The sequence below is a fragment of the Symphalangus syndactylus genome, chromosome 7 (genome assembly GCF_028878055.3).
Source record: "Symphalangus syndactylus isolate Jambi chromosome 7, NHGRI_mSymSyn1-v2.1_pri, whole genome shotgun sequence".
Taxonomy (NCBI): Eukaryota; Metazoa; Chordata; class Mammalia; order Primates; family Hylobatidae; genus Symphalangus; species Symphalangus syndactylus.
This window is the reverse complement of record NC_072429.2, coordinates 118,982,011-119,004,146: the sequence shown is the minus strand read 5'-3', so window position 1 is coordinate 119,004,146 and position 22,136 is coordinate 118,982,011. Positions and strand designations below refer to the sequence as shown.

Sequence of the window (22,136 nt, the reverse complement as noted above, 5' to 3'; positions counted from 1 at the left end):
GACATGATTGTATATTTAGAAAACCCCATCATCTCAGCCCCAAATCTCCCTAAGCTGATAAGCAACTTCAGCAGTCTCAGGATACAAAATCAATTGCAAAAATCACAAGGATTCCCATACACCAGTAATAGACAGAGAGCCAAATCATGAGCGAACTCCTATTCACAATTGCTACAAAGAGAATAAAATACCTAGGAATCCAACTTATAAGGGATGTGAAGGACCTCTTCAAGGAGAACTACAAACCACTGCTCAAGGAAATAAGAGAGGACACAAACAAATGGAAAAACATTTCATGCTCATGGATAGGTAGAATCAATATCGTAAAAATGGCCATATTGCCCAAAGTAATTTATAGATTCAATGTTATTCCCATTAAGCTACCATTGACTTTTTTCACAGAATTAGAAAAAACTACTTTAAATTTCACATGGAACCAAAAAAGAGTCCATATAGCCAAGACAGGATTAAGCAAAAAGAACAAAGCTGGAGGCATTATACTGCCTGACTTAAAACTATAGTACAAGGCCACAGTAACCAAAACAGCTTGGCATTGGTACCAAAGCAGATATATAAACCAATTGAACAGAACAGAGGCCTCAGAAATAACACCACACATCTGCAACCATCTATCTTTGACAAACCTGGAAAAAAAGAAGCAATGGGGAGAGGATTCCCTATTTAATAAATGGTGTTGGGAAACCTGGCTAGCCATAGGCAGAAAACTGAAACTGGATCCCTTTCTTACACCTTATACAAAAATGAACCTTATACAAAAAAGGGAACAGGCAACCAAACACCACACATTTCAAAAATGAAAAGATGGATTAAAGATTTAAACATAAGACCTAAACCCATAAAAATCCTGGAAAAAACCTAGGCAATACCATTCAGGACATAGGCATGGGCAAAGACTTCATGACTAAAACACCAAAAGCAATTGCAACAAAAGCCAAAATAGACAAATGGGATCTAATTAAACTAAAGAGCTTCTGCACAGCTAAAGAAACTATCATCCGAATGAACAGGCAACCTGCAGAATGGGAGAAAATTTTTGCAATCTATTCATCTGACAAACGGCTAATATCCAGAATCTACAAGGAACTTAAACAAATTTACAAGAAAAAAACAAATAACCCCATCAAAAAGTGGGAGAAGGATATTAACAGACACTTTTCAAAAGAATACATTTATGCAGCCAACAAACATATGAAAAAAAAGCTTATCATCATTGGTCATTAGAAAAACTCAAATCAAAACCACAATGAGATATCATCTCATGCCAGTTAGAATGGCAATCATTAAAAAGTCAGGAAACAATAGATGCTAGAGAGGACATGGAGAAATAGGAACACTTTTACACTGTTGGTGAGACTGTAAATTAGCTCAACCATTGTGGAAGACAGTGTTGCGATTCCTCAAAGATCTAGAACTAGAAATACCATTTGACTCAACAATCCCATTACTGGGTATATACCCAAAGCATTATAAATCATTATACTATAACAATGCATCCACACATGTTTATTGCAGCACTGTTCACAATAGCGAAGACTTGGAACCAGCCCAAATGCCCATCAGTGATAGACTGGATAAAGAAAATGTGGCACATAAACACCATGGAATACTCTGCAGCCATAAAAAAGGATGAGTTCACGTCCTTTGCAGGGACATGGATGAAGCTGGAAACCATCATTCTCAGCAAACTAACACAGGAACAGGCAACCAAACACCACATGTTCTCACTCGTAAGTGGGAGTTGAACAATGAGAACACATGGACACAGGGAGGCGAACATCACACACTGGGTCCTGTTGGGGGTGCGAGGCAAGGGGAGGGATAGCATTAGGAGAAATACTTAACATAGATGACGGGTTGATGGGTGCAGCCAACCACCATGGTCCATGCATACCTATGTAAAAAACCTGCATGTTCTGCACATGTATCCCAGAACTTAAGTATAAAAAATAATAATAATAATAATAAATAAATTAGAAAAAAAGAGTGTATCATTTAGAAAAAGGAAAGATAGATAAAACAACTCAAGAAAACACAATGTATAAAAATCTAAATCCCTGAGGGGATACACCCATGTTAAGAATAATTAGAAATGACTATAAATCTGCTCAATATGAGTTGATGTCAATGAAAAATATAACTATTGGTTAATGGATGGTATTTTATTAAGAATATTCTCACTATACCATATAGAAGACCTTTTCTATGTCCTTTGCTTAAAAGTTTATCAGATTTCCAAGGGCAGAAGAAATTATTTTCTATATTAAACTTTTATACATGTCTATACATACATATATACAAATACAAGTACATATAGCCTTTTATGACCCAACTTTGGTGTTCGAACAGGTGATCAAGGCAGCAGAAGAGAAGCGATATTTGAAACAATGTTCAGAGGTTATTAACTTGGAGCAAGTTGTACATGGAGCAAGTTTTTGATATATAAAGGTCACTAAGAAGCCAGCAGTGGAGACAGATTAACAGAGAACATTAGTTTCTGGAGATGGCAGAGCCACCGAGAAAAGAGCAGTAAAGTTTGCATTGCTCTCTGAAGACAGTCTTGTTAGCTGTGTTAGTAACATCTGCAGAGTTTCTAGTCAGTTGAATTTATACAGACCGTTCCTACGACTTCTTCCTCAGGGTCCCCTTGAGCTGTCATGTAGGTCACCCTAAACTGCTGCACATCGCTGTCAGAAATGTCCCATTTTACCCGCAGGCTAGAAGTGGTTTCATCACCTACAACTAGGTTTCTGATTCCCGTCTGGAAAACTGGAATAAACACAACCAAGAATTAAAAAACTTTTAACATATCATATTCCAAAATGAGCCACAGAGACTACCTGTGGGGTGACAGCAAGCATCATTTAATGTATCCCTGTAATATAGATGTATATGAGGCAAGAAGGGCTCAGCTGTGGTGCTTAATGGGGAGACACGATACCTACTGGCAGCAAATAAAAGCGAGATTAAGAGATGCTTACAAGATGAGACCACGGCACCCTCAAAACTATCAGTTCTGTATATGCACCAGTAAAGAGAACTGGGAAGAAGCCCTGAGACTAGAAAAACAGCCCATGGAACCCAAAGGAAAGAGCGGTCATGAGAACCTCACACTAGTGCTCTGTGGACAAGTAGGCACAGTGGGCCAGACTTTGTCCACCTCTGTGTGCAATCCAGCATCCAACACACATCCCAATTACCTGCCCTCACCCCCATTTCTCTTTTAACACGTGTCATTCAAAGCACAAATCTGCACTCAGGCTGCCTTTATCCATTTAGCCCACACAGACACGATCTTTTCTCTGATACTTCTCCAAACTCCTTTACCCGTGTTTCCTGGCACATTCATGCTAATCTCTCAAGGTGCCTGCTCCCTTATTTGTTGCATTTTTTTCTTTTCTCTTCTACCCTAACTTCATTTCCCTTTGTCTATCTCTTCTCATTCTCCTTTCTCTTCATTCATCTATTAATTCATTTAGAAAATATTCATTGAACTTTTTCTGTGTGTCAGACTGTTAGGGCTTTGGTTTTTATATAGTTATTAATTCAACAAAAATAGTAAAAGTGTCACAGAGGAGGAGGGGGTTGACATTTACCTGGCAACATTGCAGGAGGGCTACCAGGCAATGGGAATGGGAGGGAACTTCTCACATTTAGGGAAAGGAGTTTGGGATGGTAAGAGAAAAACGGGGGAAGCATAGGAAATATGGTTGAGGCCAGGAAGGGAAGCAGGACCCAACTAGGAAGGATCTTGGATGCTATGAAAAAGACTTTAGAGCACAAAGAAGGCTTGACAAGGATTAATTGAAGAATGAATGAATCAACAAATGGGTAATGGAGAGCCATTGAAGTGTCTTAGAGAAGTAAATAAATGATATTATCAAACTTGTGTTTTACCAAGTTGACTCTGACAGCTAGTTGGGAGGTGTATTACAGTGAAGGGGAAAGCTAAGCTGAGAGAGGAAACAACTAATATAGGAAAAACAATAGACCAGCCAAGTGTCAGTTACCCACAGAAATGCAAGGAAAACATGATAAGAACAGTTCTCAACAAGGCCAGGCATGGTGGTTCATGCCTGCAATTCCAGAACTTTGGGAGGCCGAGGATGAAGGAACATTTGAGCTCAGGAGTTAAAGACCAGCCTGAGTAATACGGCAAGACCTCATCTCTACTAAAATTCAAAACAATTAGCCAGGCATGGTGGTACATGCCTATAGTCCCAGCTACTTGGGGGGCTGAGGCTGGAGGATCGCATGAGCCCAGGAAGTCAAGGCTGTGGTGAGCCTTGATCGTGGTGCTGCACTCCAGCCTGGATGACAGAATGAAACCCTGTCTCTAAAAGAAAAAAAGAGAAAAGAAGAGGAATTCTCAACAGAGAGCAACAGAAGTCACTGAGATAAAGAGGAGGGCAAAGACCCCTGGGGAGGCACGTACGTTAACATCCCAGGTAAGGTGCATGAGCATCCAAGACAAAGATGAAAGAGGTAGAGTGATGTATCAGTGAGATCAGTTGACTAGGAGATCCATGGGCATTTAGTGGCAAGGAAGGTGGTGAGAGGCTCTGAGAGGCGTCTGAACCAGTGTGCCAGAAAAGGAAGGGAGGGTCATCTCTTTTCCTAGTTAATAATAAATAAAACCAGGATAACATAACATCTGTTTAAAGAAAATTTTTAAAGTGGTTAAGCAGGCTACTATTTGACCTTACCTGAAGTCACGGGTGTGGTAGGCACTATGGTTGTAGCTGGTTCTGTCCAAAAACTGTCAACTAAAAGCAATATATTACTTAAAAATGCTGCAAAAATAACTGCCCATTTTTATATAGCACGTTGTAGCTTTCAAAGAACATTTCACCTCCCACAACAAACATGACTATGGTTAGAAGACCAAAGAAGTGAATTGTAGGTAAGGCAGACATACCTGTGCCACAGATAAGAAAACTGAAACCCAAAGAATGTTAAAGTTTCTCATCACAGATACCAGGCTTCATATAAACATTTGGACTACATCTACATAATTGTGAAACCACCCAATTACTTTGAAATAGGGGCATAGCCATGGTAATTAAGGGAAATTAGACAGTGCTGTAGACCGAGTTGTGAAAAGGCTGCCAAACAGGACCACCACGGAGTGCAATGTGCTTGGACAAGCAGTGCATCTTCTATTTCTTACAGCCACCGTGGGCATATAGCAGAATGAAGTACAGATGTGCTGCTCTTCCCAGATCCTCTTTTTAGGGTCAACACACCAATCCACTTGGTGCTGGAACACTGCCTGCCAACAGTTCACAGCTCTGGGAACTGTCTCGCCTGAGTTCATGGCCTCTGTCAGGGAATGGCTCACCTCCAGGGACTGGGGATGCAAGGGCATGAAGTCTCAGCCCCTTTGCCTCAATTTGAGACAACTCAGAAGGGTCGTCCCGGCACTAGACCTCCATTATAATAAGATTAGCTGAGGGTTCAGTTTCAACTTCTTCCCATGCCCCATTCTGCTGTCCTCAGGTTTTTACATAAGCATCTCCCAACTGCACTCTTCAATAAACTTTCTGGCTGCAATTTTCTGTCTAGAATCTGGTTCCAGGGAACCCAAGCTAAGGCAATTTAATATGTGGTCAATACCTCATATTTTAAAAATGAAGAGATGAATGAATCAGCGAGTAAATTTTGTACAAGATTCTTGGAACCAATATCAACCTGGAAAATTCCAGAAACTCTTTGACATGTTGGCCCTAGGTTTGTTTGGCAATCTATTCATTTGTAAATTATTTTATCCATTCTTGCATACATCCATTCATCTATCCATCCATCCATTTGATGGGTATTTACTCTACAGTTAACATGTGCCAAGTACTGTGCTAAGTCCTGGAAAACATAATGGTGAGCAACACAGATATGGTCCCTGCCTTCATGTTGATCATCGTCTAGGAAGCTAAGATGCTTCACATACTGGTTTCATTGAAGGTGAAAATATATGAAGAATTCTGGGGGACAAAGAGAAATTGAAGCTTCCAGAGCCAAGGATAAAGCAGATGGGGAAGGAAATTGATGGGGTAAAGAGGGATTGTGGGAGCAGCTGAAATGCACTGTGGCCAGACCAAGACTTACGTGTGGTCCCGACAGCAGTCACCACCTCACTCTCGCTTCCATCATCAAGCACGGCCAATAGTGAAACTTCATACTCCGTACCGGGCTCCAGGCCTTCAATAACATGTGAGTCCTGCTCTTCTTTCAGGACAACCTGAAATATATTTTGGTGCTTAGTAACTATGCTTATTTGAAAAAAAAAAGAAAAGAAAAAGTGTTATTCTGAGCATAAGCAAGAAACAACCAATCATAAAGAACTCCAAGGCTGTCGAAGTCCATTTTAAGGTCAAGCCAGAGACTTTATTCCTTTCAATCCCCTCAGCAAATAAATTATTAATATTGCAAAAGTGACATTTTAAAGTTGTATTAAATGTCATTTATTAAAGTCAAAGAATCTGAAAATATATAAATACATAACTAAAGTTCTGGCAACAATATGTCCTAATATTAGGAAAATCATATGATTTGACATTTCTAAAACTCCAAGCCATGTAAAATACGAATTACTTCTGGGATTCCTAATATATTTTAAAGTGAAGACCAACTCCAGCAGCAGTAGGTATTCACTAATGCTCCAGATTAATTTTCAGTCTGTTTCACACAACTCACCTCCTCAGTCTTCCCCCCATAGACTGGAATCCACATCAATTTGTGTAGCCCTTCATCAGCTGAGAGGGGATGCCAGGTCACCCTAAAACTGTCTGTCGTCACCTCATCAATTTCTAAGTATTGCTGGGCTGGAACTTCCTCTGTAAACCAAGGAAGGAGATTTTGTTAGGGAAATGAGAAGGCAAGAAAGCCAAAACCCAAGTATCTCCCAGGGGTGAAGACTCTTTGAGGAATCTTTTGCTTTAGGAAAGCACAGGGAAGAAGGAAAACCAGGGCGCATCAGTCCAGGGTGGCCTTCCATTTCTATTTCCAGCATTCGCTAATATCATAAATTAGGGAAACCATGGAAATAACAGATCTTAAAACTTTTCCAGTAATTTCCAAAACTCTTAGCTTTTCTATTTGGCTGTTAACTATAAAAAACAAAAGTGCCATATTCATTTTTTTAAAAATATTATTTTCCAAGTATCTTGAGGAAATTAACAAAATAGGGGCCTAAGAAAGCTTCCCTTTTAGTTCTATTTGCTTTAGTGGCTAAATCGTTCCCTGGTATTAATCCTGGAAAAGAACCTTCAGTCTTTTAACTTGTACATATGGTGGTCATCAGAAATGAAATAGAATTTATCAGGCCTTCCACTGTTTCAGAGATTACACACTTCTGGGATGTACAACAGAAAGTATAACACCCAACTGCACCCAAAATATATTGTCAAAGAATTGATTTTTATTATTTGAAGTCAGAGTTTAAAAAAAAAAAAAACATAAAAACCCAACTTTTTGATAGGACACCATGAGAATCCCAACTAGAATTAGGCTTCTGGAGATTTGGTTAAATTACTGAATTTTTCCACAAACATTTCTCAATCCAGCTTCTTTTTCATCTGTCTCCAAATTACCTTCTCATCCCCTCAGTAAAGACTACATTTGTTTCCAAGTGCAATCCATGGTAAGTTCAGAAAGCAAATAATAGAATTGTTGCCACCAAGAGACAAAAAGTGGCTACAGGGTACATATAGAAAATAAAAATAATGTATTCATGTCTTCTATTTAATTTTAGTGTTTAAAATATTACTTATTATTATACGAAGATTTCAGGCTCCGGGAAAATCATCGGCTGATATATTGAGCTAAATAGTATGAGACTGTCATTTTTGTAGGTCAAAAACTGTTGGATATCAGCAATTTTGAGAATTCAACTTAATACACACAGTCATTTGAATGGAAGAAGGATGTAGAAGTTTTACACTAAGGAATGAAAGTAAAAGGTATAAGATTAGGAAGAGAAAAACATACATTTTTTAAAAAACAGAGCTTTTGAATTTAGGTGGTCTTTTCTCTCTCTTCCTTGCTTTGATAAAAAATAATTAGCCAGTACACATATTAGTCATCTGATTGTTTATTTTTTAATAACATAAAAGAAATAAAAATTAAAATTTAATCTCTTCAAAATCACAAATAAAGAAGGTGCTCCAGGTTCTGGTTTCTATATATTAATAGCTACTCTCAAAACTTTTCAAACCATAATGAGGCTGCTTACCGGTGGTAAAAATTCCAGTCAGAGGCTCTGACTGTCCTTCATCATAGATGGAGAAAATAGCAATAGTATACTCTGTGAGAGGTGTCAAGCCCTTCAGAGGGAAGGTAGTAATAGGATCGACTTCAACCTGTCAAAGAAATAAGTCATAATAACAGCTCTATCTAATGCTCTCTAAGAATCATTTTATTATTGTCTGTAGCTCGCTTAGCTGACAGCAAAGCTATAAACACTGCAAAACAAATTATTGAATTATAAAACCAGTTTATGTATGAACATTTCTGATCTTATACCCTTTGATTACCCATCAGTTAATTCTCAGGACAACTTTGCAATCAATATTCTTTCCATTCATTCCAGACACAAAGTGCAGACAACTTTAGAGGCAGACATAAATACGGATAATGTTTCCAGTTAGATCTGCTAGTAGCAGCCAGTTTTTTGCCTCACTGCCTGGGCTCTCCTGGCCCCATAGCTAAGTAATACATGATAGCTCCTCTAAGAGTTGTACAGGTGAGCAATGATGCTGGGAAAGAATCAGGGAACATTAATACTAAAGAAAATAGTAAATATTTGAAACATTCCTCTATCTTCCACAGAAAGACATATTTGGTGAAAATATTTTTCAACTTCTTTGGGGCATATAAAAGATGAAATCCCAAGGAATGGACATCAAGAGTGTAAGAAAAATTAAGGACTAGAAAAGAGAACTTGACAACAAAAAACATACACTGAAAAAAGAAACCATAAAGTAAGAGGAGATGGGTGGGTCAGGCGCAGTGGCTCACGCCTGTAATCCCAGCACTTTGGGAGGCCGAGGCAGGTGGATCACTTGAGGTTGGGAGTTCAAGACCAGCCTGGCCAACATGGCGAAACCCCATCTCTACTAAAAATACAAAAATTAGCTGGGTGTGATGGTGCACACCTGTAATCTCAGCTACTCGGGAGGCCGAGGCAGGAGAATCGCTTGAACCAGGGTGGCAGATGTTGCAGTGAGCTGAGATCATGCCACTGCACTCCAGCCTGGGTGACAGAGCGCAACTCCATCTCAAAAAAAAAAAGGAGATGAGGGAAGGGTCTAGAAGGCACCCTCAAGGCAAGAGAAAGAACAGATGCAGCTTTGTCACTGAGGGGTTGGGCATGGGGCTGCAGCGCTGCATAGTACAGGGTGCATATTATAGACCACGTATATGGGGCCCACACCTAGGTATTTCACATATATTCTCTGTTAATCCTCACAAGGACTTATAATAATGCATAATGAGGTGCCCCAACTGTGGTGATACTCTGGAAAATTTAAGAAATGACCATATTTACCTGACAGCAACCTTTGTCAAAAATAAGCTCTGCTTAAAATGTTCTCAAGAGACATCTGAGCAGAGCAATAAGATCCTTTTTTTTGTTGTTGTTTTTTGGAGACAGGTTCTTGCTCTTGTCATCCAGGTTGGAGTGCAGTGGTGCGATCTTGGCTCACTGCAATCTCCGCCTCCAGGTTTCAAGCTATTCTCTTGCCTCATCCTCTCGTGTAGCTGGGATTACAGGCATGCGCCACCAGGTCCGGCTAATTTTTGTATTTTTAGTAGAGATGGGGTTTCACCATGTTGGCCAGGCTGGTCTCAAACTCCTGGCCTCTAGTGATCCACTCACCTTGGCCTCCCAAAGTGCTGGGATTACAAGCGTGAGCCACTGCACCCAGCCAAGATCTCTTATTTATGATACTATCAGTGACTAATCCTGATGCTACCTGAGGTTCAGGGGAAGGTCACTAAGCTCAACACTGTATGTGTTTGCTCATGGCAAGGTAACCTTTAGCAAAATATAAAATGTCACCTCTCTACTTAAACCTTTATTGGCTATCTATTGCACTCCGAATCAAAACCAAGCACCCTGAGATACCTCTTGGCCTTCATAATCCGGGGCAGCACCTTTTCTTTCTGCCATACTCCAGTGGCCTGTTGGGTTCCAGCCACACTGGCCTCCTTTCAGGTCCTTGCCTTTCCCACCTCAGGGCCTTAGCACATGCAGTTCACTCTGTGACCCTATTCCCCAGCTCTTGTCAAAATTAGGCCTTCTTCCTCTATCATGACTATGCTTAACTATCACCTCCTCAGAGGAGGTTTCTCTTTCCACCTATGTTTCCACCTATAAGTAGGGTTATTCTCTGACACTGGCCTTGTTGTTTCCTCCTTGGCACCAATGGCAACCTGAAATTACTTTATTTACCTACATGTTTATTGTCTATCTCCTGCATAGAGTTTAAGCTCCTTGAGGGCAAGACCTTGTTTAGTTTCTTCACCACTGTATGTTGAATTATATTTTTTTGAGTGAATAGAATAAATAAATTAAAATGAAGTTGAAGGCACCAAAAAAACTGTTTCTTAAAAGAGGTGAGAAAGGTCTTCTCTAATCTAAGGGCCAGTCCAGAAGCCAAATACACCTCTAAAGAATCTACACCTCTGTAGGTCAAAAAAGAGTGCCAACCCTGGAAAAAAAGAGCTGTCATTGTACTGTACCATTGTGCTGTACTGAGCCACTCTTCTGAAGAGGGCCAGAGAATCCCAGCCTTTTCAGGCACTCTAGTTGAGGGGTCACACATGGATATGAAGTCATCCTAGAAGTTCTGGTCCAGTCAGACTCCCAAATGAATGCATGATTCACCCCAGCTGACACCACATGGCAAAGCCCAGCTGTCCCTGCTGAGTTCTGCCCAAGCTGCATGCTCCTAGGCTGTATCGTAAGCTGTAGTGTTGATTACACAGCAACGGTTAATTGAAAATATGGATTATCTTCTTCTAAATCAGGGATTGATAACATTATAGGTCATTTTCAGCACTTACTATTTGCTGCAGCCTGCAAACTGTCTTCATGCTTTATATGCATTCACTTATTTAATCCTTATCACAATCCTGTAGGGGAGCTAATTATTACTCCCAATTTGAAAATGGAAAAATGTGATTCCAAAAATTAAGGAACTTGCCCAAGGGGAAAACAGCTAGTACACAGCACTTAAACACAGGTGTTTCAGGCTCTAAATCCTATGCTCTTAAACACTATTTAAAGTATGGCTTCATTATTTAAGCTCACAGAAAATACAAACCCATGTTAAAAAAATGTGAGTTCAAGACATGTTTCCCTAACCTCTAGTTACATATTGCTTTCTGTTGTTTTGAATTGTCTTGGCTGAGATTTATTGAGCACTTACAAAGAGTCAGGGACTTGATACATATTGTCTTATTTAGAGTCTCTCCCACCCACCTTCACCCACCAAACCCTAGGTGCTTTTACAACTATTTTCCAAAGGAAAACCTGAGGCCCAAACAGCTTGACTAACTTGCCCTGAGCCATAAAATTATTAACTGGAATGTCTAGTTAGGCCTTGACCTTGTTTCTAAGTTTCAAATCGGTGACAAATAGGACTTTTGCAAAGATATCAAACATACACAAAAGCAGTTAAAATCTTGGTACTAGATTCTTAGGTATACCAAAGGGGAAAAGGGACTAAAAGGAGAAACGTGTGTGTGTGTGTGTGTGTATCTGTTAAAAAGGATCTTGTTTATTAAATATTTGATGCTGAATAGACTATATCTTATATAATTTCAGTATTGATTATTTTATTTCATCAAATGAAGACCTTTAGGTATCATTTATTTATATTAGTTAAAATATCATGTTTTAAGCGATTAGTCCCAGAACTGATTTTGCTGGTAGTATTCTAAGATGTAGAAGAAAAATTTGAGGAAATAATAACAAATAACCATGATCTCATTGTTATGTAACTATTTCTGAGAATTATCCTCAATCAGTCTAGCTAAAAGTTTAACTTCAGCCTAATTTTGGAAGGGATGTAGAAAAGGGCCCTGATGAGGAACAAGGGATTTGGGCCCCACTCCAGGCTCTACTGCTGAGTCACTGCTATTAGGAACTGGCCTCTCAAAATCCAAAAACTGTGGCCTTTGCATTTATAAAACTCAAATGGCAGCACTTAATTCTCCATCACGTTTGTGTACTTCCAAAATCCTTTCACAGTAAATGCTACCTGAGATGACTTCGGTCCATAGTTTGACAAGTCATGTTGTCAGCATTTGGTTCTGTAAGGATTACATGAGATATTCTCTTTACAGCACTCAGAACAGTGCCTGGCTCATGGGACGCACTCAACAAATGTTAGCCACCATTATAATCATCGCCATCATTATCATCATTGTCATCATCATCATCATCATCGCCATAATCATCACCATCATTATCATCATTGTCATCATCATCATCACCACCATCATCATCGCCATCATTATCATAATCATCATCATCATCAACAGCAGCGGCAGCATAGACGTTTGTTGAAATACTTGTTTCATTTTTCTTCCTGGTCTCCAAAAAGTTGGGGAGAGGGGTAATGCAGAAAAGATGCAGAGACAGGAAGAGGAAGTGAGAGAAGGAAGATGAGAGGAAGTGAAGCAGAAAATACTGAGTGTAAAGCAAAAGCGTTAATAATCAATTGCATGGGCTGGGTGCGGTGGCTCACACCTGTAATCCCGGCACTTTGGGAGGCCAAGGCGGGCAGATCACGAGGTCAAGAGATCGACACCATCCTGGCCAACATGGTGAAACCCTGTCTCTACTAAAATTACAAAAATTAGCTGGGCATAGTGGTGCGTGCCTGTAGTCCCAGCTACTCGGGTGGCTAAGGCAGGAGAATTGCTTGAACCCAGGAGGCGGAGGTTGCAGTGAGCAGAGATCGTGCCACTGCACTCCAGCCTGGCGACAAAACGAGATTTCGTCTCAAAAAAAAAAATCAATTGCATGTTAGGTACTAAGCAGATTTTAATTGGGACATTTTACAGTTCATTCCAGAATGTTTTTTGAGGATTTCTTAAAAGCCTAATTGTTTCATTGTCCATAAATAAAAGCTTAAATTCATAGAAATTACAGCAAAATCTAATAGAAATATTCATCTTTAAAATTATATATTCTAAAATTAGGTACAGTAATACTTCACTTCAATAAAAGATACTTATCCAGCAACCTCAAGTATCTATAGCATGGCTATGAATTAAGAAATAGGAAAAACACACACACACACACACACACACACACACACACACACACATACACGCCCTAGTCAAAACCGGTGTTACAAAATCCATGCATGGCTTATGCATTTTACTCAAATAAAATATTCTCAAATCTTCATTCATAGCCCATTTTCTCATATTTTAAGTTCGGTTTTACCAAACATAGCTTTCTAATTTCCCAGAAATAGCAAATGCTAGCAGCTTCCCCAAGACTGAAAAACACTACCAAAAAACCCCCCCAACATACGTTCTCAACAAATATGTTAGTCTGGGGCTATTCTTTGCAAAGACAAATAACAGAAAACAGTAGAAGAAGCTATAGCAGCTGCTATGGTCTGGAAGGTTGTGTCCCCCTGCAGATGCATATGTTGCTACCTGATCCCCAAAGCAGTAATATTAAGAGACGGGGTCTTTGAGAAATGATTAGGTCATGAGGGATGAATGCCCCTATTAGAGAGGCCCATGGGAGCTTGTCTGCTCCTTCCACCAGGTAAGGACATAGGTAGAAATCTCCAACTATGAGGAATACACCTGCAAATTCAGGTGCAGGTGCCTTTATCTTAGACTTCTCAGCTTCTAGAACTGTGAACAATAAATTTCTGTCATTGATAAGTTTCCCAAGTTGGGCACAGTGCCTCACTCCTGTAATTCCAGGACTTCAGGAGGCCAAGGCAGATGAATCCCTTGAGCCCAGGAGTTTGAGACCAGCCTGGGTCACGTGGCAAAACCTCATCTGTACAAAAATTAGCTAGGCATGGTGGCATGTGCCTGTAGTCCCAGCTACTCGGGAGGCTAAGGTGGGAGGATCACCTGAGCCTGCAAGGTCAAGGAAGCAGGGAGCCAGGATCACACTACCACACTTCAACCTAGGCAACAGAGACCCTGTCTCTAAATAAATAAATAAAAGTTCCCCAGGCAAGGTATTTTGTTACAGTAAACCAAATGGACTAAAACAATGGTTATAATTATTATTATATAATTATATTTATAAATGTAACTGATATATAAGAAAGTTTTCTTGTTTTATTAAAAATTATTACCAAAGGAGGATGCTCTACAATGAACAAATATTTATTGGGGAATACAGTCGTGTTACTTTGGTTATTCAATGAGTCGACTCTTTTAAATTGGTAGGTTTTACATAAAAATAGAAATCGCTGGTATCTCTCCAGAAATCTTAAGATCTGGCAGCCCCTGCCTGGATTTCTATCCAGCAGCAATCAGTAGAAGCTGAGACTGGCTGCGTCTTGGATGCACACACTTCCCATCACACCAGTCCCTAGTATCCTTGTCATTGAAACTCACTGTCCATTGTCACTTATCATTAGTCTTGCTTGTTGTCTTTCTTTCAGTAGAGAATTTCTTCTGCATTCATGTCCTCAAAATGGGAAGACAAAATACAGCCTAAGTTAGGCTGGGAGCAGTGGTTCACACCTGTAATCCCAGCACTTTGGGAGGCCTAGGCGGGCGGATGCCCTGAGGTCAGGAGTTCGAGACTAGCCTGGGCAACATGGTGAAACCCTGTCTCTACTAAAAATACAAAAATTAGCTGGGCACAGTGGCGCATGCCTGTAGTCTCAGCTACTTGGGAGGCTGAGCCAAGAGAATCACTTGAATTCGGGAGGTAAAGTTTGCAGTGAGCTGAGATCGTGCCACTGCACTCCAGCCTGGGCAACAAAGTGAGACTCCATCTCAAAATATGTATATATATATATATAAAATTATATATTATATATCTATTTTTATATATTATATATTTATATATAGATACATATAAATAGATATATTATATATTTATAAATCTATATTATATATTTATATATTTATTTATATATTTATAATATATAATTTATATTTATAATTTATATATAATATAAATATATAATATATATTTGTAAATAATATATATTTATATTATATGTATTATATATAAAGCCTAAGTTAGCCTCATGTGTCAAGCAAAACACGAGAGTATTTCTTTGCAGGTGTGTCTGCTTCTACAGATTTAATGGCATGCTTCACTCATTTATATTATCTGTCTCATCCTCCTACACAGTTGAATTAACAACCTTGGGAAAGTAGTTTATGTATTACTGGTGACAAAGAGACATCTATAGCTCAGTGTTTTTTTATTTCAATCTTTTTACTGCTCCAGGCTGCTATCTTCAAAAACAAAGCAACTCATCCAAACGACCAGACTCTAGGATTATTTACTCTCAAGATTTACAAAGGTTTAATGAAGGATATTGAACAGTATTTCTATATGTTAGCAAATGTTTACTGACTGCCCGTCCATTACACAATGTCCCTTATGAGGATGCATTTTGTAAAATATTGCTTGGATTTAATTTTAGAAAAATGTTTGTCTCTGCATATAAAAACACTTGCTTTATTTGGTCAGAAAATAGAAATGATGCAATCTAACATATTTCCCTCTTTGTCTTAGCTTACTGGACCAAGATAAGGGAAAATAAAATAAAAATAACCTCACTGTTTTGCTAAAACACATTTCCAAGGAAACACTTTTTTGAAAGCATTAGTCACTGCATGCAAGATACTATATCTTCATGGGTTTTATCAACTTTCATTATTTGAAAGTACTTCTTAGATAAAACTTGAATTATTTGTTAAATTTAGGCTCATCTAACTAGAGCCTTTCAGATGCCAGTTTACTCAAAAGCAGAAGGATAAACTAGACAACGGTGACATTATTTTTAACACGATGCTTCCATGAACATACACCCTCCCCACCCCCATCCCCTGTGGCAGGCTGCATTTTCCAGAGACAGCCACATCAATGAATATCTTCTTCTCTATATGCTCCTCCTATCCTGTGACTGATATGTCTCCCACCATAGGTAGGATCTATGTTTCTCCCCACCTGTAAATCTGGGTGAAGCTGGTGACATCTCATATTAATGGAGTGTGATAGAGGTGATATCAAGTGACTTCAGAGGCTGGGTCATTAATGGTGGTACAGCTTCTACTTAGCTCTCTCTCTCTTTGGACATGGGTCATGGGACTCCTGAGACAACTCCCCTGAAGCTGCATGCTGAAGGCATCATATAAAGGGTCTAATTAGAGATATGGAGACCTGCTCCAGCTCCCAGCTGTTCCAGTCTCCCCAGACCAGGCACCAGATACATGAGTAAAGACGCCATGAGATGGCTCCAGCTCCAGCCACTATCTGGCTCTAACCTCACTGCGGAGCACCCCTCCTCCAGTGATAACTGCAATCCACACCCCAATTCCTGACCTATATACAGGAACTATGAGAGACAATAAATAATTACTATTATTTTAAGCCACTAGGCTTTGAGATGATTGGTTATGTAGCCATAAATAACTAGCACCCCACCACCTAAAAAATGTACATTATGTCCTGGAACTTACCTCATTGATTTCAGTCCCATCTGCATTGTTATATACAATTCGATAACCATTGATCTGTCTTGAAGTTGGGTCCCAGGTTAATCGAGCACTGTTAGAGCCAACATTGGAGATTCTCAGGTTTCTTGGTGGACTTAAAGCCACTTGGCAGTAAATGGAATAGAAAATAATTAAAATGTCAAATTACATACATGTAAAAAGAAACTGCATCTTTGACTTCTAAACTACGTACATATGAAAAGTGTCACCCAGATAATAACTTATAACACTGAAATAACCAGTGTATATTGTCGCATACAAATCAATAATGTTCTCTAATTAGCAAATAAAAAAGTTTTCTTTGTAGAGAATAAATAGCAGTAATAAGTTACACATGGTTAGAAATAAATAGGATTTAGGCAAATTTTCCGTACCTATCACTCTAGCTTGATGTAAGTAAGAAACCTAATGGATTAAAAACAAAGTAACTTGAAATAAAATTTTAGCTAGTCCACTCAATTACCATGTGACTCTGGCAAAGCCACTCTACCTCTCAGCTCCACAATTTTCCACATGTAAAATGAGGAGATGCCCATCTGCCATTTCCATGTTGGTGTCTATTAGGCAACTCCAACTTAACCGGTCCAAACGGAATCACTGACTCTTGATGCCTTCCCCTCTTTCCTCTTCCCTCAATATTCCCCTCTGAGCAAATGGAAACTCTATCCTTCCCACCGATCAAGTCAAAAACCTTGGAGCCTCTTGGATTGCTCTTTCTCTCGCAACCCATTCTAATCCATCATCCAGATCTGACCCCTTCTCTTCACCTCCACTGCCACCATCTTGGTAGAAGCCACTATCCCCTCTTGGCTTGGATTTTTGCCATAGTCTCCCAGCCAATCTCCCAACTTCCATCTTCCCCCTGCTATTGATATAATTATTCCTCAGCAAGCAGCCAGAGTGCTTCTTTTAAAATGTCAGCCAGGTAATTTCATTTCTCTGCAAAAAACCTTCCAAATGGCTCCCAACTCCCTCAGCGTAAACCCACAGTTCTTTGCATGATCTTTTCTTTTCTTTTTCTCCTTCCTTCTTTCCTTCTTTTGTTTCTCTTTCTTTCTCCTTCCTTCCTTCCTCTTTCTCCCTTTCTTTCTCTCTTTCTTTCTTTCTTTTCGACAGAGTCTCACTCTGTCATCCAGGGTCGAGTGCAGTGGAAGGATCTCAGCTTACTACAAACTCCACCTCCCAAATTTAAGTGATTCTCATGCCTCAGCCTCCTGAGTAGCTGGGATTACAGGCATGTGTCACCACACCTTGCTAGTTTTTGTATTTTTGGTAGAGATGGGGGTTTCACCATGTTGGCCAGGCTGGTCTTGAACTCCCGACCTCAGGTGATCTGCCTTCCTTGGCCTCCCAAAGTGCTGGCACTACAGGCGTGAGCCACCGCAGCCAGCCTAGAATGGTCTTTATGGCCCTACATGACTGGCCTGCTGTTATTTCACTGTTTCCATCTGCTACTACTCCGTGCCTTTTCCATGCCACTAGCTGTGACTGGAACCTGCCACGCATGCTCATTCCTAGGCCACTGCACTTGCCTTCTCTTTGCCTTCTAGGCTCTTCCCCTAGATATCCGCATAGCTGGTTTCTTTGCCTCTTTCAGGTTTCTGACCATATGCCACCTTCTTGGGGAAGCTTTCTATGATCATCTTATGTAAAACAGCTCTTCCACCCCATAGTACCTTTCTCCTTATTCTGTTCTATTTTTTTTTCACTGTATATTTCCAGTTTATTGTCTCTCTCCTCCAGGATATTATAATCTCAGGGTTTAATTTGGTGTCATTTTGTTCCCAGATCTATCCCCAATATAGCAAGTACTCAATAAACATTCATTGAATCAATGGGTAATTATTTGACCTGAATAATTTGACGAGTGGCTTTGTGAGACAAATACAAATAAACATCTTACTATTGCTTTAAAATTATTTAAAGAGGTATTAGTATTTCTGCAGATTCCAAACTGTCAATTCCATAGCTTTTTGAACCTCTTCAAGGACCCCCATCTAATTCAACAAATTAAAAATTGTGTATAATTTTTGACAGTTTCATGAGCTCTTTACAGGCTTATTGTAAAAATAATTGTTAACGTTTACCGAGTGTTGTCCATGAGTCTGACACATAACATACGTTAACTTATTAAATTCTTACATTAGAACGCAAGGATAGAGTTGCAATTATCCCCATTATATTGATCACAAAATTGAAGTAACTTGGCCAACGTCCCAGTTACTAAGAACAGAAGAGCAATTAGAATTTAACCTAGAAAATCGATTAACTGATTCCAGAGCCCATGATATTAACCAGGATGCTAATTTCTCCTCTCTCACTGTTTCTCTCACTTACTGACACTCTCTCATCCCACTAAGTCAGTGCTGATAGAGCCAGCAAAGCAAAAAACTTGAACACAAATCATGACAATTACCAGCCATAGCACGAAGCATGATGTTTCCTAACCTCAAAGCCCAGTTCTTTCATTAATTCAATACATACTGATTCTTTGACAATAAAGATCTTGTAGGAGTTAGTGAATCTCTTAATAATTAAGGTGCTAGAGAGAAAGTGTAGAAAAGAAAAAAAAGCAATATAAGTGGTGTGCACATTTGGCTCTAAATTTTTCTGGAATTCCATTACATTTGGCAATATAATAGAATAATGTCTAATTTACTTAACACATAAAAATGCCAGCCTCAGGAACAAGTATCTAGGATATCACTTTTTAGGACCTTTTTGCTAATCATGGGAAGGAGTTGTATATGTTTTTAATAAGTATAAAAAAGTGAACACTCTGAGTGAAACAGAGATGGGCTGTTGGGGAAAGCTTTTCTTTCAAATGGTTAGAGTCCCAGAATTCAGTTACGTGGTAGATGCTTTCTAGCATGATTTATTTCTTTTCTTTTTCTTTCTTGGGCTCTCCCAGAGCTTTTGTTTGTTTCTTTGTTGTTTTAATTACATTGGTCTTTGTCTGAAGAGCAAGAATAACATAGTCTTGACTAACAAAGAATGGATGTATGCAAACTTCTTTATCATTAAACTTCTATTTTGTTTTCCCAAATGGAATCTTAATGAGAAAGGCATTGCAGAAATTGTGCTATTCATCTCCTCCTTAGTCTAGGAGAAGAGTGGTGAGCAAGACCCCAAGTCTCCCTGCACTTTCTTATGTTTCAAAAGATCATGAATACAGCCATATTTTAATAGTATGAGGTAAGTATTATTAGTATGCCATAGTAATATTTTGTTTATATCATATTTTTAAAAATAAATGCATACATTTCCCAAAAAGTTCTAGGAATTCCCTACATTTATGCAAAATTAGCCTCACCAATAAAATTTTTACTCAATTGAAAATGAATTACAATAGTAATAGGCTCAGATAAAGACAGCAAAAATTCTTAGGAAAAAATGTTTGTTAATTTTGATATGAGTGGAAAATAAACAGATATTCAGTAACTATGTGCTGAGTGTTTTCACATATACTACTGTGTTTAATCTTATACCGACCACATGCTGCAAGATTATTGTTCTTCCTTTTATACAATCAAAAAAGTTATATCAATCACCCATTGTCACCTGGCTAAAATATGAGTTGAGCTGAGATTCCCATCTCAGCTGCTATCTTGCAAAGCCTACACTCTTCCCTCTATATTCTGACCTGCATTTGAATTTAGACAAAGAAAGACACAGGTAGAATTATCTGGAGGATGCTGAAGTTTGATTCTGGCAACCACATCACTCATAATAATACAATATATAAGAAATACATTTCCTTGCCCTAAATAGAATATGAGACTTTTAAAATTATAATTAGCTTTTAAGAGGTTTCAGCCTAAACTAGTAGTTCCAATTCAGAACCCCCACATTCATGTGGGCTTTTACTACAGCATCCCAACTGAATGGCTGTGCTGCTCACATGTTGTTTCTTGTCCCGTAACAGGATCGCTGGCCTCTTCTCCAAACATGGCATAAACTGTGACTGTGTATTCTGTATTGGGCAACAACCCACTCAATTCAATATCCGTGTGGGTCTCTCCAATTTTCATCTGAAAAGAACACATGTTGTTAGATCATTTGCCAATACATATTATTCATGCTGATCAGAGTGGAACAGAACAAAGGTGAGACTTCATGGGGTAAGACTTTACGTCCCGTTACAACCCCTTCATCAAACAGGCTTCAGTCATAATTTTTAAATTGTCTTGTGTCATTTTATATTAGGAACAGATATTATGGAACCATATAAGTCGAAAAGTACCATGTGAACTGTGTTAGGATAACTCTTTACATCTGGACAAATGGCAACTTCAGCCAGAATAACAATGTTGAGTATATGCTCCCCAGGAGAGGGTGGGTGCGATTCAATCAGAAATGTTCTCTAGAGACTGTGAGCTCCAGGCCAGTGTGCTGGAGGCAAGGCCAAGTGGGCATTTTTCACTATGTGGCTAATTCTAACCAGTGCTCTGGCCAGATGCCCAGTTTTTGCTTCAAACTCAATGAAGCTGGGCCAGTTTTGTGGCCCCATTCAACAAGAGAATCCACGCAGTTGAATTGCAAGTTACTTCCAGTATTCAGAAGAGATCAGCTCACCTTGACACCCAATTTGGCAATTTGCTTTTTTGATTCTTGAACACCTTTTCTGACCCTTGGATTCAAACTATCCAACATTCTCAGTTGTGTGACAATAGAGTGATGGGATAGTTTTATGTTTTGGAAGGAAAAAAAAAAATCTCCAGTCTACAGGCATATGACTGCCAGGGTTAATTATCAAATTAAAACTTTGAATTTTGAACTATCTCAATATATACAACACAAACTTACAGAAAATAATATAATACACACTGATGTACCCATTACTCAAATTGGATAAATATCAAATTTTTGTCATATCAACTTCAGATTTTCCTTTTAAAAAAATTAATATAGTCAGATAAAACAAAAGGTCTTTCTCATTCTTTCTGTCCACCACCTCCACCCTGAGGTTGATGTATATCTTACTGCTGCATTTTTGTATTTCTGTATGTGTATAGAGATATCTATAAACAATATATGATCCTGTATGTTTCAAAACGCACATAATGGGATCATATCAACAGAATCTTTTTGCAGCTTGTTATTTTTTCTGTGTTAATATTACGTTTTGAGATTTATCCATGTTGACACACAAGGACAGAGTTGACATCATTAATTCCTTTATGGTATTCTTTTCTATAAATATACCACTATTTTCCATTCCTCTATTAATAGGCCTGTTAGTTGTGTGCAATGTTTTATTCTAACAAAGTGCTTGCATTGAAAAATGCTTGCAAGATGTTTCCCTATGATACATTTCCAAAAAATAGTATATATCTTCAACAGGATGAAATATTTCAAAATATCCTCCAAAGGAGCTATACCAATCTATA

The 22,136-nt window shown here is 38.9% G+C and overlaps 1 protein-coding gene across 5 annotated transcripts in view; it reads right to left on the bottom strand.

Moving 5' to 3' along the window:
* Positions 1-22,136, bottom strand: part of COL14A1 (collagen type XIV alpha 1 chain) — a 309,275-nt gene that overhangs the window by 140,956 nt on the left and 146,183 nt on the right. For all 5 annotated transcript variants that reach the window (XM_055287135.2, XM_055287134.2, XM_063643521.1 and 2 more), the window contains 7 exons: positions 20,648-20,777; positions 16,711-16,850; positions 8,246-8,372; positions 6,709-6,848; positions 6,121-6,253; positions 4,725-4,784; positions 2,636-2,787 (listed from right to left, as the gene is read on the bottom strand). In XM_055287135.2, the coding sequence (XP_055143110.1) occupies positions 2,636-2,787; positions 4,725-4,784; positions 6,121-6,253; positions 6,709-6,848; positions 8,246-8,372; positions 16,711-16,850; positions 20,648-20,777 (882 nt within the window). The remainder of the gene's footprint in view (positions 1-2,635; positions 2,788-4,724; positions 4,785-6,120; positions 6,254-6,708; positions 6,849-8,245; positions 8,373-16,710; positions 16,851-20,647; positions 20,778-22,136) is intronic.